This window comes from Camelus ferus, chromosome 35, assembly GCF_009834535.1.
Source record: "Camelus ferus isolate YT-003-E chromosome 35, BCGSAC_Cfer_1.0, whole genome shotgun sequence".
Lineage (NCBI taxonomy): Eukaryota > Metazoa > Chordata > Mammalia > Artiodactyla > Camelidae > Camelus > Camelus ferus.
The window spans coordinates 18,688,429-18,707,399 of NC_045730.1; the positions used below are offsets into that span (position 1 = coordinate 18,688,429).

Sequence of the window (18,971 nt, forward strand, 5' to 3'; positions counted from 1 at the left end):
TCATTGAATGCAACAGCCCTCACAACCAGATAACTATGTTCAAGCAACACAAACGTTACGACGGAGCCGAGAAAGTGCTGGAGGCCCCCCGTGAGACCTTTCTCCGCTTACAGCAGGCTTCCCGAGGAAACGTCAAAACTGGATCGTGACGCTGGGAAATGTCTCGGAGTTTTGAATGACTCCAGTAACACAGAGCCTCCCTGGACTTAAGACTCTTTCCTGACCAATGAACAGCGGGACTTGTTCGAATTAACTGTGGTGTGGGGACTTCAAACTCATCCTGCCCTTTCCAGGCGCCACACTTCAATCCTTCACTGGTGCCACCACAGTGAACTTCCTCCAAACGCATGAAAAAACAAAAATGCTCTCTCTCAGAGAGCCATTTGGCAAAGTTGCTCACTTGTGTGTTTCCTTATCCGGCAAGTAAATAAATTTGTTTGTATTTTCAGTCCTTGTGGTGGTTGGCTTTCTTTCCATCAACAAATTGAAAGTGGTGATTACTACAATTGTACTTGGCCTTATTATGTTGTTTGCATGCCTTCCCCCCCTCCACCAAAACATGGTTTGTCACTTGCTACAATTTGCTGCTATTTTCCAACAGAAATGCATGTCCTTATATTTCTATTAATTTATCATTTAAAAATATTAAACACAAAAAAAGAAAATTATGGGAAAACCATAAATCCCATCTCCCAATCCTGAATGCACGAGAAGACAGAAAATTGTAACAAAATAAGTCTAATGAGCTTCTGGAGATTCTGTAAGTAACACGTTCACACAGAAAGAATAATAAAGACATTATCAAAATGGAAAGCTTTTAATATAGTACAAATTATCACAGCGATGTTACAGTGTTAAAAATCTTTACCCCAAATCAGAAAACACTTAGAAGGGATTTCTAATTGGTTTCTTCTAGTTTTTTCCTAGCTTCAAACCCACATCCTCTGACCTCTAATCTCCACTTGGTTGATTTCGACACGTGTGAGAATGTCCTGAAAAAAGACCATGTCCTCGCTGCTGTGTTTCCTGACCCACCTCACAACTTCTGACTTAACCAATTGTCCCTCCACCCAGGTTCTCACAGTTTGTCATACTCACTGCTAGGACAGAATTTGTCATTCTTTATCCTGGTTAATTACATACATGGCTACAGTTCTAATATGATTTTATGTTTTGTAAAAGCACACGCTCTGTCTGATTTATCTTTGGAGCTCTCACAGCATCTGGCATAATTCCTGGTAAGCACTGCTTTGCTGATCATTAAATCTGCTCCCGACGTAAGAAATTTTGTTAGAAGATGGTAAGTGATGCTGTGGATTTTAAGCCTCACAACTCTGTTGTGTCCCACCTAAACTTCATACGTTGATGTGTATAGTGTGTGTGTGTGTGTGTGCGCGCGCGCGCGCGCTTACAAGCATGAAATTCAAAAGTGCTGCAATTCACAGACAACCATCAACAGTTTCTTAAATAATTCACTTAGCATTTAATTAATAAGTAACATGTGATTAGCAAACTCATGTCCCAGAAATGATTATATTTGATAAAAGAAATATAAACAAAATCTTGATTTAAAAATCTGGCATTTTTCTTTGTTAATAAATATTAATAGTAATCCAGGACACACAGAAGCATTTGATAAATGAGTAAATTAAGGAAAAACGGGGCTATTCCTAGGCCTCATATGCATAACACTGGTTTTCCTTACTGATGTAACTTCCCATGACACAGATTCTAATTTCTGCCTACTCTGGAATGAAACAGCACTAAGCATTCATACATGTAATTAAGCATAATATGTTGGAACAGAGAAGAAAAGGGGGAATGGTCTAAAAATAGATTAGAGGTATTCTTTATAAACTTACAGTATGACACTGGGACAAACACGTGAGTTTTGGATTTTGGTGGATCTTGGTTCAAATCTTAGCTCAGTCATTTAACTGGTCAGTGACCTTGGTAAAAGAATCGAATCTCCCTGAACCACAGAAATAAACATTATACTGAACATTGTGAGGCTAAATAAAACAAAGGCTGTAAAGTGGTAGTAGGGGGACTATCCCACTGAGGCGCTTGGTGAGCTCTTTAAGTTATTGTATCTCTTTCTCTGTCAAATTCTGGGTTGGGGTTTAAGCATCCTTGGTTGGAGAGACTGATGAAGAACTTACCAGAGCTACTGAATCCTAGGCAGGCCTGAGGGCATCTTATATTTTGGTCAAGTCAATGGAGGTGGACACAAAAACAGCAAAATACACCTTGATGAGAGCAAAGTAGGCAAGAGGGCTGAGTGGGGACCCACTTTGCATCCCTGCATCAGCCAGAAACCTACGGCTCATTGCTTAGTTACTCAGACTCACTACCTCTTAGAGCTGGGAAAGAATGTCTAGTAATCCCAGCTTTACTAATAGGAAAGTGAGGCTTAGGGGCAAAATAACTGAGTTTCCATAGCTGGCGGGAGGCAGATCCGGGACAGGAACCCAGCTTTCCTGACATTCGTTCAACGCTCTTTCTTCTAAGGAGGTGACACCAGTGAGGACACTGAGCTGTCAAGCCCCGTGATCAGGCACCTTCTACTGCGGAAATCCACAAGGAAATGTACCAGAGACACTCACGGGAAACACACGCTTTTTGAGGCAGGGTTTGCTCTCCTCCCTCTGACGCCCTTCTCCTTCCCTGCCCTAGTGTTCGGGGCTGGATCTTGTGTGTCTCAAGGACTCTTACTCGCCCTTTGGCCAGACGCCTGGATGACTGCCAAGCCCATGGGTCGGCCTGTGTTTACTTCCCTTGGGTCCCCTTGGATCCCGCTTGGCCTCTGGCCTCTTCTCATTGCATCAGCCCCCACGGATGAAGAGGGCCCGGACAGTCATAACCACCGTTAAGAGCAACAGCCACTAGCGTCTTCTAAGTGCCCGCTATGCCGTTAGCAATGTGCTGGGTGATTTACATGTATTATCTCCTTCAATCTCCACATAACCTACAGGGTAGGACTTACTGTCTTCATTTTACAGATTTATAGGTGACAGAGTTAAGGTCAAGTGATGTACCTAAGGTTACACAATCCAGGGGCAGCAATGAATTTCAAAAAGACTCCGAGCTCTTTACAGCTACGACGCTACTTTCCTTTCTGGTAAAGCAATCAAAGAATGTTTGCTCCAGTTAAGGGTTCTTTACAGCAAATCCCCTCCATTCACTGCAAGTTACGCCTTCCACTAAGGAAGCCCAATTTTGAATCATTGAAAGACACTATTTTTCTCACGTACACATCAAGATTTCTCTTCTGTATGGGAGAGAATACAGAGAGGAAGGGGAAAGATGTGAATTCGTCTTAAAAAAACTTTGCCCTTTACAGTGAGTAAAACGTAATTATTCTTTATTCAGAAAGGACTCTATCTCCACCTGTAAACTGCCTTTCTGAAAGGTTCAGGAGCTCTTATTTTTTAAAATCATGATTTTTTAAAAAAATTATATGAAGGGGAAATAGTTTTTCTTATGTTTCTTTTTTAAAATTGGCCTATGGGAAGACATAGACCAAAAATGTATAAGCAAACACCCTCCCTCTCTCCAGGCGTGTTGTCTGTGCATACGTGTGCATGAGTATTATGTGCATATACTTGTATATATTCTGCTCATAGAACACGTGCTGTTTTGCTTCATTAAAGCCAATATTTTGTAATTTCATTTGACATCTATTAGCGCCAGTTAACTGCCAGCTAATGGGCTGAGATTTGTGAGTTTTGTGTGGAATGAGATGGCCTGGCTCTCAAGGGGCTCTCAGTAAAGGCTACGTGTCCTTGTAACTCAGTAATCCATGTACACCCAAGTAACTTGCCAAAGGAAATCAACGTTCATATAAAATCAGAACTGTTGCTCTTAGTTCCAGGAAGTAAGTCACCTTATGGTTTGAGGACAGTGGCATTAAATGTGTCAATTAAAACTCTTCATAACACACACATTACTGTCTTCCTCAGCAAGGCTTCTCTTACCTTGATCTTTTGGTGGGACTGATAAAGAATTCTTCATTCTGAAGTATCTGACTTGAATAATAACTTCCCTGAAAATAACCAAGCACAGATAATAATTAGAAAATAATTGAGATACCATGTCAACATGTACAAAAAAGTACAAATTAAAAAAAAAATTTTTAAAGTCTTTTTATTGATAATTATATGAACAGTAAGAAACGGACTGGACTATTAGGAAATTGATGTTTTTACATCCTTCTCCTTTTTATACAGACAGGATCCTTCTGAATGCACTGGTCTGGGCTTGGAGAGGGCAACAAGGACACAGACAGGGGCTGTACCTGCACCTCTGCCCTCCTAGGGTCAGGAGATGTGCGAGCAGGCCAAGTTAAGTTCCCTCCAAATGCCCTGCCTGGTAATGACATATTCTGTTTAAGAAGAGACAACTCCAATGTTTCACAATACAGATAAATGTAATATAACTGCAACATAGCCGCTTGATGAAACAGAATTCCATCATTAAAGGGCAATTTTGGAGAATATGTAGCAACATGGAAAATGATGATATAAGGTACTGGATGAACATACTAAGTGATGGACACACTAGGCAAACAACTACATTAAAAAAAAAGGCGCAGAAAAATGCACGACAGAAATGTACTAAGATGCACATCGGCCTTGCTTTTGGTGATGTAATTACAGGCATTTCCTTTCCATGTTAGTTATTTTCCAAATTGCCTAGAATACAAGGTTCCACAGTAATAAGCTATTTGAATGTCAAAATAAGACAAAGTCCTTGAAAAAATATAAGTAAATATTTTTATAAGCCTTCAAACACAGAAGTATTTCTAAGCATGATATCAAAGACAGAAGCCATTAACGTAAAGATGTATGAATTTTTCCATTTAAATTTTTAAATGTTTTTTAAACAGAAAACTAGGTAAAATAAAAGGACAGGCCTTCTGCTTCCAGCCAAGACTGAGTAACAAAGACCAGATTTGCCCTCCTTCCTGAAACAAGCAAGACATAGACAAACTATATGAAACAATGTTTCAAAATACTGGATATCAAGTCCCAAAGTCCTGATTTTGTGAGACAGGAAACAAATGAGCTGAGCCCTACCAGCTATGATGCAGGAAGGGAGAGCCCTGGGGGAGACTCCCAGAGTAATGGAGCAAGTAGCTGGAGAGAGAGGGGGCAGTGAATCCACGCCGTGAGAGTACAGATCCTAGGAGGATTTAAATACACAGCTGAGATGCCTGGAAACAATTCCATCCTTTTAGATCTTGCCTTAAGATTTGTTTTGTGAAGCCAGAGAGATGGTTTGGATAGGGCTAATTATTCTCCCTCACTAAAGCAAGGTTCTTCTTTGTACTCTAGGCAATGTCCTGTGAATTAGGAGTTTTTCAGCCTAGCTGATAGAACAGGCAATATTCCTGTCCATCTGTGAGTGTTGGGCACCTTGCATCTTTCCTGGGCCTCTGGGAGCTTCCTCTCTGGCATGTGCTGATCAGTACACAAGTGACCACTTTAAATGGGGACACTCTTCATCACCTTCTCTCTTTCTCCAGTCATTAAAATGCAATACTAATGCTCCCAGGTTGCAAAACAAGACATAAAACTGTCTTTATTTGCAGAAGGCATGATCTGTCTATGTAGAAAATTCAGTGGAATCTATACAAATAACTAAATGAGTTTAATAAGGTTCAAGAATACATGATCAATAGACAAGAATCAATTACATTTCATATACTAGTAACAATCAGAAATGGAAACAATAAATCAGAAGTTAAAATTTAAAATACTATTTGTGACAACATCGAAAATAGGAAATAATTAAGGGTAAATCTGACAAAAGATGTGGAACACTGAAAACTACAAAACAATGATGAGAGGAATTTTTAAAGACTTAAATACACGGAGAGAGATACAACATGTTCACAGGTCATAAGACTCAATACTGTTAAAATGGTAATTCTCTGCAAATAGAGTTATAGATTCAAAATAATCTTAATCAAAATATCAATAGACATTTTGTAGAAATTACTCAATTTCTTAAATTCCTAAATTTATTCTTAAATTATTCTTAAATTCACATGGAAATGCAAAGAACTTAGAATAGCCAAAATCATTTTTAAAAATAAGACAAAAGTTGAAGGATACTACTACTTTAATTTCAAAACTCATTATAAAGCCAAAACTATCAAGACAGTGTACATATAGACAGATAGATCAATGGAACAGAATAGGTTCCAGAAATAAACCCACACACATAAGGTCATGAAGGTATAGAGGGAAATCAGTGGAGAAAAAAGTAGTCACTTCAACAAATGGCGCTTGGACTATTTATTAGATATCCACATGTAAACAACAAAAACAAAACTTGGAGACACACCTCACATCACATACAAATCCAAAAGACATCACACACCCAAATATAAAACCTAAAACTACGAAACTTCTAAAACACTATGACTTTTCATCATGCAAAAATATCAGGACATTTAAAACATAATCCACATAGTAACTAGTAAGTTGGATCCCAAAATTAAAAACATGTGCTCTTCAAAAAACACTATTAAGAGAAGATAAGCCACAGAGTGGGAGAGAATAATTGCAAATAATAAATACATAAAGGAGTTATATCTAGAATAAAGTACCCTCAAAACTCAATAATAAGAAAATAAACATGCCTTTTTAAAAAACAGTCAGAAGATCTGAAGAGATATCTCACCCAAAAAGATAATGGCTTGCAAATAAGGAAATGAAAAGATGCTCAACATCATTAGTTATTAAAGAAATGTAAGTTAGAAACACCAAGAGGTATCATCACACACCTACTAGAATGGCTAAAATTGGAAAAAAAGATTATACCAAGTGTTGGCAAGGATGTAGAGGAAGTGGAGGTCGTGTACATTGCTGCCATAGTGTAAAATGGTGCAGTTACTTGGACAAATATTTTGGCATTTTCTTCATAAGTTAAAGATAAACCTGTCATAAGATCCAGCCAGTCCCTTCCTACTTATCTAAGAGAAAAGAAAGTATATATTCAAAGAATGTTCAAAGCAGCTTCGTTTGTAGTAGCCCCAAACCAGAAACAACCCAAAAGTTCATCAACAAGTGAGTGGTTAAACAAACTGTAATATATCCATTCAATATAACACTACTTGGCAACATATAAGAGTAAATTACTGATCCACACTACAATATGGGTGAATCTGCAAAAACATCATGCTGTACAAAAGAAGTCAAATAAAAAGAGGCTATATACTTTATGACCTCACATACATAAAATTTTGGAAAATGCAAACTATAGTGACAAAAAGCTGATCAATAGTTGCCTAAGCACAGGGACACAGGGATGGTTGGGAGGAAGGGCCTACAAATGGGCATACATCCACCCATTAGGGTGAAGGCTATTCATTACCTTCATTGTGGTGATGGTTTCATGGGTGTTACAAATAGCAAAACACATCACACTGCACTTTAAATATGTGTAATTTACTGCATGTCAATTACACATTAATAGAGCTGTCAAAAATTAAGGCAAATATTGGGAAAAAATGGAAAAGTTACAATAGGTATATAGTCATTCATTTATTCATTTAACAAACAGTATTGGAGGTGCTGCTCTGCAAGGATATGGCAGACATGGTCCTTGTGCTCAGGTCTGGAGTAAACAAATTAATAAGAATGAGAAAGAACTCCATAAAACTAGTAGACTTTAGAAACTTATAAAAGAAGACAAACTAGTAATCATTAGAATGCTCAGCCTTAATAATCAAAGAAGTGCAAATTTCAGAAATAAAATTGCTTTGTCTACAAACTGGTAAAAACAAAACCAGATAAAACGATGCATGCTTGGAAAAAGTCTCCAGAGAGATGCATGCAAACTGTGTGGGGGTTACTTCTGCAGTATGTATCCTGAGCCTTAAAATTCTCCATTCCTTTTGTTTCAGACTTTTCCTCCACTTCAGAAAATCATCACGATAAGGTGCAAAGCTATCTTCTACCATCTTCATCATCATCACCCTCGCTGAATTTTTAAAATTCTTCAGGGTGCCCTTTAAGATACACACAAACTATAAGGCCCCTAAGCAAATTAGGATATATTTTTATAATAAAACTATTATAATATTTCCTAAAATATTTCAAATTGTGAAAAAATGCTTACCAGACAGTTTTGTGTGAAAGGGGTTGGTTACAGAGTGATATAGTTCAATTTTTTCCCCTATATACACATGAGAAAAACTACCAACTGTGAAAAGTGGCTCTTGCCGAATGAGGAATTAAATTGCTATTTAACTTTTCTTTTTATGCTTGTGGATATGCTGCTAAATTTCCCCAATGAACAAACACTATCTCCGTAATTGAAGAAAAAACAAAACAAAAATAGAGTTTTAATTTTGATTACTTTGGAATGCTGTGTTAGATAAGGATTGCCATTAAAATAATTCCAACTATACACCCCCAATCTTTGTATTTAAAGTAGAAAATGCACTCAAATGGTGTCTGTTATCTTCTTCTGCCACATAAAGCATGAAGGAACTTAACTCTATTGTAATTATGAAAAATGAAAAATTGCATAACAAATACACCTAGTGCTTATTAAAGACAACACCTGAATAATTACTATATTGCATCTTCTGATTGGGCTGGAAAGGAAAGGCCATTATATAAACATGCTAGAGGAAAAGATGCATCACAAAGGCACGTAAGATCCATGAGTATCTTTCAAATACCACACAAGCAAAGTCATCGGGCATCTTTACTCAAGGGACCATGATACAGCACTGGCAGCCACTGTGCCCACAGTCTGCGGAATCCCTGATAATCATAACCTGGCTTTTCTTACTTCAAGGCTGAAAAGGACATTAAGTAGATCAATCTATCAGAAAGGAACAAAAATTAAAGAACGCAATGAGTGAATGCCATCGATTATAGCAAGACTTAATATAATACGTTTTATAAATCACTCATGGTTAATTTTAATTTTAGTTACTGTGTCATGTTTAAACAGAGTTGATTAAAAATGAAAATTAGGTGAATTGGTTACTTGAGAAGTGACAGCCTGATGGTACTGAGAATGGAAATCTTCCATTTATTCCTGATTGAACAAACCTAAGGCACACACTGCCTTCTCTTTGCTATGCTGCCTTGCTGAGGTTCCTAAAAATAAATTCAGATGAAGAATCTTACCGAATAAATGAAAATAATTTGCTGCATGCTCAATAAGCTTACAAACCCATGGTGTACGTTTAAGTGCAAGCCACTGTGTGTGCATGTGGGTACCATCCAGAGTTGCAATGCAGACGTTACCCTCAATTATTAAGGGAACTTAATATTAACTAATTAGCATTAGGCAATTATTTCCAAGGAACACTTTCCTAGAAAATAAACATGTCATCCATCACCTGGCTGAATCACTGTCATTCAGATAAATGTCATAATAAAATGAATTTGGTCATGAGAACTTGAAATATGAAAAAATACAAAAAGGTAATCAAGGCTTTGGGTGTCTAACCATTCATTGGTAATTTGTCACAGGCTCTTCTTTAAATGCTACCACTTATTAGGCAGCTGCTCGTCTCATAGACCTTCCTCTAGTTTTGGTCCTACTGTGATCTCATGGCTTTTGACTTCGAACCATTGCACAGAGTGCCCTGCAGATTTTAGGTTTGAGGCCAGAGCCAGAGCTGGTGAATCCACGGGCGACTTCACCTCCACCGTCTTCTACACTGTAGCTCTTCTGCGCTGGGGGCTTATCATGTGCTAGACCTACCAGGTAATTCACACACACCCCTCCTATACGCATAAGGGAATCGGCATTGTCATCATCTTTCAAGTCAAGAAACTGAGGCTCAAAGAAGTTAAGTAACTTGCTCAAGGTCACCAGGACGCACCAGAATCAATTTGCCAGGCACTCTGCCTCCTCAATCCACACACATGTTCACGCTCCCCTGCATCCAGAGTCTCCCTCCTGCTCCGCCCTCCCTCCCTCTTTCTCTCTCGTGAACACACGTACAAATGTGGACCAAGTCAGTAGAAACGTACAGAGAATGTTTTTGTTGCTGGATACTAGAATTCAAGGAAAATCGGTGAAACTAAGAATAGGAACAAAGTAATAGGGAAAAAATGATTTAGCAAAGCTGGGAAAGCAGTGAACCTGGGAAATGAAAGAACCCAGGGGAAAATGATGGTCATCTTCATACACTGGGAGAGAAGTTACTCAGAAGATGGATGAGAGGAATCCTACGTAACACCAGTGGGCAGCGCTAGGACCAGTAAGGCAGACAGGTCATGAGGAAGCAAATGTCAACGGGACACACAGAAGAACTTTCTCGTGACTACCGATAGTCAGCCATGGAATCTACTCCATAATATGCTGTATCAAAGACTGAACCTACCACTGGGAAAGTTCAAGAAGAAGCTGACTGAAGCTTTTCCTGCCCAGCCCTAAGAATACTCACAGTATACTTTAGAAACATGGCAGGAAAGGACTCAGAAAGGCTGTATCACCCCAGATATCATCTAACTGAAAAAGCCACCTTTCTTTCACTGTATGAAGGAAATGACAGCCACCATGACACAGAGACGGAAAGAAAGGAACTGCCTGAATGAACTTGAACTTGTCAAGTATGCAGTGTGGTTCTTATCCTCTTATATACCTGGGTGCTGTCTGAACATTTTGAAAGCCCTCGAGGAGGAATTCCCTAGTTTGTTTAAAGTCATTTCATGTGCTTGTTATATTTCACTACTTTTTTTTTTAACTTTTCAAATACACTCTAAGGAGGTAAAATTTACATACAGCACACACACACACAAACGTATATAATGGTGTAGTAATCACATTCTTTTTTCCCTACATTTTATGATGCTTTGACATAGTAGGGGTCTGCCTGGCTGGACAGACTGCTCCTTCCAGGTTTAGATCATTCTAGAAATAGCAAACAACTAACTCACCAAGTGAACACACCTTTCATATACATCCAACCCATGCAAAGTCCATACTCCCGATCGCCTCCTTTCTGGGACTCTCACACAGTGAGCCAATTTCCCCTGGCTTAAATCACCCCAGGGTCAGGTACTAGACAGTGAGGACCACCCCACACCCTGGAGCCACTGGAATCGTTCATACTAGCCAATCCTACACTGTTTATCTTGCTCACCTCACCTTTCCCAGGGAAAACACAAGAAAGGCTCTAGGCCACACTGTTCCACCCCTTCTCACCAACCCTGGAACTTCCCCACGTGGCCCTGAATGCCTGACATTCCCTCTTTGGGGAACTACAAGTACAAATTCTTCTTTCAAAGGCAGTTGTTTCTGTGTCTGTAACCTTACCATACTCGATTAAAGCAAATCCCAGATATATTACAAGAAAATACAGAACATTAACATCAGAAAGCTCCCTCGTTACCTTGAAGAGTTTCCTCGCGTTCCCACCCCTCGTCCCCAGCCCCTGGCAATCATGGATGCTTTCTGTTCCCATAAATTAGTTTTGCCTTGTTCTCAAATTTCCTATCATTGCATATAAACCAAACAGTATGCATTCTTTCATTGTGTGGATCAGTAGATCCCTTCTTTCTATTGCTGAATGGTATTCCGTCCTATGAATATAATGCAACTTATTTATCCATTTGCTCATGGTTGGGCATTTGAGTTGTAGCCTGTTGTTTGGCTCTCATGAATAAAATTGCTATAAATATTTGTGCCCAAGTCTTTACGGAGATAAATGTACTCATATCTCTTGGGTGAAAGCTTAGCATGAAATTGCTGAATGGTATAACTATACATAATGGCCTGTTTTTAAAGTGGTTTTACTATATTTCATTGATTTAAAAAGAAAACCTTTTCTGAGCAATGATGGTATTCAAGTTTCCCAAGATCTGTATATAAATAAGAGGACCCCAATATCTTAGAGCTCAATTTTACTTAAATAATACAACCTTACGGTACATCAATTCTGACTAACAGTAGTAGTCATCATTTGCTCAGTTATAATAAAGGCTTATTCCTATCTCAGTCTGTCCTATTTAAGAAACAAATAATAAAATTCTCAAATTGGTACTAAAGGATTAGAAGAGGTGAAAGATAATCTACAGAACAAATTTTGATCCACTTAGAAAATTCATAGCTGCTTATACTAATGTTTGCTTTGATGTAATGTATTTGACAATCTTCTTCCTCCCCTAAATGGTTGCATTCTGCTAATGAGTTCAATAAAAAATGCCACTTTAAATTCAGATATTCCTGAATGCCAGCCATTGACATAGTACAATGCTTTACAGAGTTGTCCTGGGGGGACTAGTTTGCTTAAGACACTCCAAGGCACTTCCTTTCTACTGAGAGATGGGGAACCTCTGGCAGTCATCCTATTTCCCCTAATTTTTTAGAACTGTTGCTAAGGTGGTCTTATCAGATGCTCCCTACTGTTCCCCAAACCCAAACCCAAACCCTAAAAGACTAGATGGACTCAAATTCTGGGACTATGGTCCAGCCCAATCTCAACAATGCAATGAGCTAAAATGTTGTAGAAGGATCAGTGAACCACAGGGGCAGATGTATGTCTTCAACTGAAACTTACTGTGTGACTGTACAAGTCATTTAATCTTTTTTTCCTGTTTCAGTTTCCTTAAATTAGAAAGGGAGAGAGAATAATACTTAACCCATTTGGTGGAAGAAAGGATTAAATTAGATACTATGTGTTGAAAATATTTTGTAGGAAAAAATACTCAAAAAACAGGGTATTTATATGGTAATAAAGTTCTCCAGGATTCTTCCAAAAGAAAAAAAAAAAGGTTATTATCATCTTTGGCATTTCCAAGAAAAAAAAAAAAGGAATGTATTAGAATATACTTAGAAATATAAACATCATTTTCAACTGTAAGGTCTCATCGTTTACCCTCATACAGTGCAAGCACGTACAGGTTTCGGTGTTCTTTAACATGTGTTCCACAGATGACCAAGGAAGGCAGTTTATATTGTTTAGAAGGGCATTCTTCAATGTTAATAAAAATCTATCCAGGAAAATAAGTTCTAGCCTCCAGCCTCATTTTTTTTTTCCTTTTACAGGTTTTCTATAAAATTTCTTCAACTCCTGAGGTTCTAACCATAGCTCTACATTTATATTTCTGGTTCCCAGGTTCCAGGGTGAAATGTTCTCTGCTTACTACATCTCTCCATTTGGCTACTTGCAAACTAAATGCAGCTTCTGCCTCCTAAAATTAATTTTTCCTCTCAAATTTATTGAGGTATAATTAATTGACATATAAAATTGTATATATTTAATGTGTGCAGTGTGATGATTTGACATATGTATACTTTGGGATATGAGCACCATAGTCAGGTTGATTAACACATCATCCATCACCTCATGTAGTTAATTTCTGTGTGTGGTGAGAACACTTAAGGTCTACTCTCTTAGCAAATTTCAAGAACACAAGATGGTATTATTAACTGTGGTCTCCATGCTGCACATTAGATCTCCAGAGCTTATTCGACCTAACTTCCCCCAGAAACAAGCACTTTGAATTCTTAGAGCCAGTGGTTCTGGTATTAATCCTGTATCTGTCAATAACCTGCTTATAGCCTTACTTCCTGACTGTTCAGTTGTAGGCAGTATCTAGGGATGCCCCACTGTGAAGAATGAAGACTTATCTCTATTTCTCTCTCTCTCCACAAAAGTCTGGCTTAATAATTTTTTCTTAGTACAGAATTCCAGGTTGAAATTTCCACTCTCTTCTGGTTTCCAATGTTGCTGTTAAGAAATCTAAAGCTATTTGTGATCCTTTGCATGCAATCTATTTTTATTTTATTTTTTTCTCTAGGGAAATAATGTTTAGAAATTTCAGAATGAAGTGTCTCAGCCCATTTTCATCTATTTGACAAGTGCCTGGTGGGCCTTTTCTCTGGAAACTCCTGTGTCTTAGATCCTGGGATATATTCTTCAATTACTTTGCTGCTATTTCCTCATTTCTTTTTCTCTGCTCTTTTCCCCTTGAACCCTAATTATTCAGATGTTTACCCTCCCTGGACTGCTATACTTTTTCTTTTTTCCTTTTCACATGTTTTAACCTCTTTTATTTTTGCTCTTTCGGGAAAAATTCCTTAACTTCATCTTTCAGTGTTTCAATTGCGTTCCATTGTCATCTTTACCCAATAGTCCGTGAAGGGTCTTTTTGATGCAAATCTAATTATGTTTTTCCCATGCTTCAAGTCCTTCAGTGGCTCCCCGTTGTCCATGAGATAAAGCCCAGCGTCTTTTGTACAGCACATGAGGCCTTTCACACACTGGCCTGTGTGGTTATCACCACTACGTTTACTAAGAGCTGCATCTCAAAAGTCCTCCTACCAAGCCAGCCCTCCCGCATACGCCTCCACGATTCTTCATGGAATAGCCTTCTCTCCCCTGCCCTGCCATCCAGTTCCTACTCAACTCCTCCGCAGCGTCTACCTGGCCAATTCAAGAACTCTCTATTGATCTGATTATCTTTCAACACACTTTGGCTCTCTTAGGACATAACATCTGTTTTGAAATCTGTCCATTTTCCCCTTTAATTTGTGTGTTTCTTGATGGCAAGGACAGTGCCTTATTTATATTTCTAGAACCAGGAGTGCCTGGTTTATAATAAGGTTTGGTGAGGAGGGTGTAGCTCGGCGGTAGAGCGCACGCCTAGCATGCACGAGGTCCTGGGTTCACTCCCCAGTGCCTCCACTAAATATCTTAACCTAATTATACCCCCCAAAAATACACAGCGCTGTGTGTCAGTTGTATCTCAATAAACTGGAAGGAAAAAAACTTTAAACAATTAAAAAAATTGTTTAAAATAATACTAAATAAATGCTTACTGAATGAATAAATATCAATAATCCTGTTAAAAATAGGCATGCTCAAAATTATTTAACAATACGTGTTCAGTTCCATCTAGTACTTTTCATACTAGAGGCTTAAATCTTTTATTTTCAATAAATGAGTTTCTAAAACCTGCGTCACTTGTTACAAGAATAGTGATTTTTGGAATCTGAAACAGTATCTTATTAATTTTGCTCTTACTGTATTTTTTCATAACTTAAAGTGACAGATAATTGACTAAGTTAGTCTTTTCAGTAATACATTTTCTTTGATCGGTGAGGATTGCCTGGTTGTGTTTTTAGAAGGACTGAACCACTCTTAAAATGACTTAAAATTATTTTCTGTAAATGTAAAAAAAAAAAAGTCCTAGTTTCTTCAGTTTCTCTAGTAGCAGGCTTGGGACTTTTCAGATACATTAACATTGTTTTAAGTATCACTGTCTATTGATAACAAGTCCTGAGAAATGATGATTCTTGACGTTATCCATAAATGCAGTAATCTGACAATCCAGCTTTTCTGTTAAAAGTCCTCAGTGCATTTTAGTTAAGTCTAAAAAGACCCCAGTTTTAGGCAGGTTTTAACAAACAGGCATTCTTCCATTCCTTATTTATTCAAATGTAAAAAGATACAGAGGTAAGAAACATATTTGATTCTTTCTCCATCAAACAGAGCATCCTTGGAATTTCTAGCCTGGCTTCTCAATCCTGGAAGAATGAATCGTTGCAGCCAGTGACGTTACCATCATGATGAAGGTGAAAACATTTCAAAAGAGAATTGCCCCATGTGGTATCAAGTGACACACAGCAGTAAAAAAAACAAAAAACAAACAAACAAAAACACTATGAAATAAAGAGGCTGTCACTTACATGCCTGCGATATAGACACACACTGTGAAACTGTCCATTACCTGGGTTCCTTCCATCAATCTGCTAGCTTTGTTTCCATCAGTTTGTATTTAATTCATTACTTTGAAATGATCATTTCCACCACTCTTGCTGTTCCCTTGTCTACATTCAGTGACAAAATCATCTTGAAATCAAGTAGGTTTATAGAAAAATTGATACAATTTTAAGATCATTTTGGGTTCCTCACATTCCTTTTCTCTTTAACTCTTACTTGCTGCCGAGCACCAAAGAGTTTTGGCCACATCATCGCAGACCAGTTGGGGTACCAACAACACACTCTGTTTCTCCTCCTGCCTCTCCTTCACTCCAGCCTCCTCAAGGCATGGCTGGTACTGCCTTGTCCTCTCTCAGCCCTGCTCCCATATCTCACTCTTCCCTCCTCCACAGTTTCTGCATCAAATTAAAATCCCATCAGTGACTGTTCAATTAAAAAAACAAACCCACTGCTCTGCGCTCTATTCTGCCAATTTCACCTATGCTTTATATTTTTTCATGTTTCTGCAAGTGTGTGAACTGCTGCTTTGCAAATGATTTTGGCAATTTTTCTTCTTCTAAAATGATTCAAATGTTCACCTTTTCCTTGGAGACTGTGGACAGAGGTTCACCTCTGCAGCATCACCAAATTTTTTTTATTCCTTGACATGGATGGCACTGCCTAATATTTAGGTTATCACAAAATGATGATCTCCAACACACAAAAAGCTAAATAAAAATGAACAAGCTTGATTCCTGGGCATATATCTGGAGGAAACTCTAATTCGAAGAGATACATGCACCCCAAAGTTCACAGCAGCACCATATACAATAGCCAAGACATGGAAGCAACCTAAATGTCCATCAACAGATGAATGGATAAAGATGTGGTATGTATATAGAACGGAATACTACTCAGTCTTAAAAAAGAAATTAAATAATGCCATTTGCAGCAACATGGATGGACCTGGACATCATCATACTAAGGGAAGTAAGTCAGACAGAGAAAGACAAATACCACTTCTATGTGGAATCTAAACAAAATGATACAAATCTTATTTACAAACCAAAAACAGACTCACAGACTCACAGACATAGAAAACAAATTTGTGGTTACCAGAGGGGAAGGGTGAGGGGTGGAGGGACAAACTGGGAGTTCAGGATTTGCAGATACTAACTACTGTATACAAAATACATAAACAGCAAGGTCCTACTGTACAGCACAGGGAACTATATTCACTATCTTTCAGTAGCAATAATGAAAAAGAATATGAGAAGGAATATATATATATATAACTGAATCACTACATTGTACACCAGAAACTAACACAACATTGTAAACCGACTATACTTCAATTAATAAACAAATGAATAAATGAAAAATGAACAAGCCTGACTCTCGTCCTATAACCCCAATTCCCCTCCTGAGAGGCAACAACACTTACACCACTGCGAGGATCTTTTCAGAAACGGTCTGTGTGTCTACCAGCTAACTCACGCAGAAATATCCTCTATCACTTTCTTCCATCCCCAGATTAGAGCAGATTATACATGCTTCTCTTTTTTCACTTAATATATTTCCAGGAGCTCTCCAAATCAGCACTTACGGATCCTCTCCACTCTTTGTAAGGGCTGAATGGTATTTCACTGCGTGGAACCACAGTTTATTAACTAGTCACCTGCTGATAGACAGTGAGGTTGTTCTCAGCCTTTTGCTCTCACAAACCAAAACGCTGGGTACATTCTTATACATACACCTCTGCCAAAATGTGCAAGTCCATCTGAAGGGGGAAGTCATGGTAAGAAAGTTCTGGGTCAATGTAGTTTTTATGGATGCTACCAAACTGTCATTCAAAGAAGTCATACTGACTCATCCAACAGTGTATGAAAGTGCTTCAAAAACACTGTTCGCCAAATTTGCCACAGGAGTTTTTCAATCAACTATCCCAAAGCTTCAAAGATTCCAGCATGCCTAGATATTGTCCTCAAGATTAGGTGACCAGACAAACACTGCTCTCTGTTGAAATACACAGACCCTGACAATAAAATGAATACCAAGTTTCCCATTGCAAGGTTAGAAGTGTGACTGCTTATGGGACGTCCCTGATGGGCTAGACGAGGGAAAAGGAGGTCTCTGCAGAAGACAGTGCTGCTGCCCAGCATGACCCAAAGGAAGGGGGTGTGGGGGTCACAGAGCACCGGCCACTAGCTGGTGTCAGCGTGTTCCTGACACAGGAATGAAAAGACAAAGTGATTTCCTAATTGAAAAAGACAAAACAGACAAAATGATAGGACGGGAAAAATCTGACATATCTGAAAAATTGGCCTTTAAAAAATGTTTCCTTTTCAAGACATGACAGGATGGACAGGTGTAGTTTGAGAGATAATTTTATCATGTAAAAATGATGCTCCTTTGTCTAACGTGAAATGGGGTCTTGGCCAGTAAAGAATCAGCTGAACCCAATTAACCCAGTTTTTCCTTGTCCGTACTAAGTGGTTTATTTTGGATGCACACGATTCCCTAAATCCTTTAGGGTACAGCGTGGAAAAGCCATACACAGGCTATAAAGGTCAGGACATTAATTTTCCTGTCATTCTCATGCTTTAAATAGGCATCAAAAAACTAAAAAATCTTGTCCTCTGGGAAGGAAGGCAAATCTGAAACTAATTATGGTGGTTATTATTGTAATACTATTAAGTTAAACACTGTGACCCTAGCTAAATTTATTTTGCTATCTTTCGTTAATGAATAAAAGTTCTCAAATAAGATGACTGCATCCGCTGGTAGAGAAAAAGTACTCACCAGAGGACCAGTGGAACAAAGTAACTGCTCAAAACCCAGAATTTTCACTCACCTGAAGTTTAACTAAAAAGTTTAATAAGTATACATGGAAATCTTTTTTGCAGAAAATTCTGTATCTGTTACAAAGCTTTATCTAAAGCGTAAAATCCTCACATGGGTAATCACTGAGCCAAGTCTTACCTGTCATGGATAGTTTTCATTTGTTTTTTGTGGTCCAATGTTTTGCTCATAACTATTCCTCATTATATACAACTAAAACAAAACAAAGGGGGAGGGCATCTGAGTAGTTTATTTTTTCTGCTTAAGTTTCCAAGACTCAATCTGCTCTTGGTGCTTGGAGGACAAGATGGTCCAGTGGCTACATCTAAGCTTAAAGATTTCCTGGTGATACGGGGTCCCACCACCTTCCCGACACCTGGCTGGGGGACCAGGTAGGAGAGGAAGCCGCCCGACCTGGTTACTTAGGAAGCATTTGCTGTGT

General features: G+C 38.4%; 1 protein-coding gene across 41 annotated transcripts in view; it reads right to left on the bottom strand.

Annotated features, from left to right (window-relative positions):
* Positions 1 to 18,971, bottom strand: part of ZNF438 (zinc finger protein 438) — a 144,169-nt gene that overhangs the window by 20,528 nt on the left and 104,670 nt on the right. For all 41 annotated transcript variants that reach the window (XM_032473784.1, XM_032473780.1, XM_032473779.1 and 38 more), the window contains one exon: positions 3,978 to 4,045. In XM_032473784.1, coding sequence (XP_032329675.1) covers positions 3,978 to 4,045 — 68 coding nt within the window. The remainder of the gene's footprint in view (positions 1 to 3,977; positions 4,046 to 18,971) is intronic.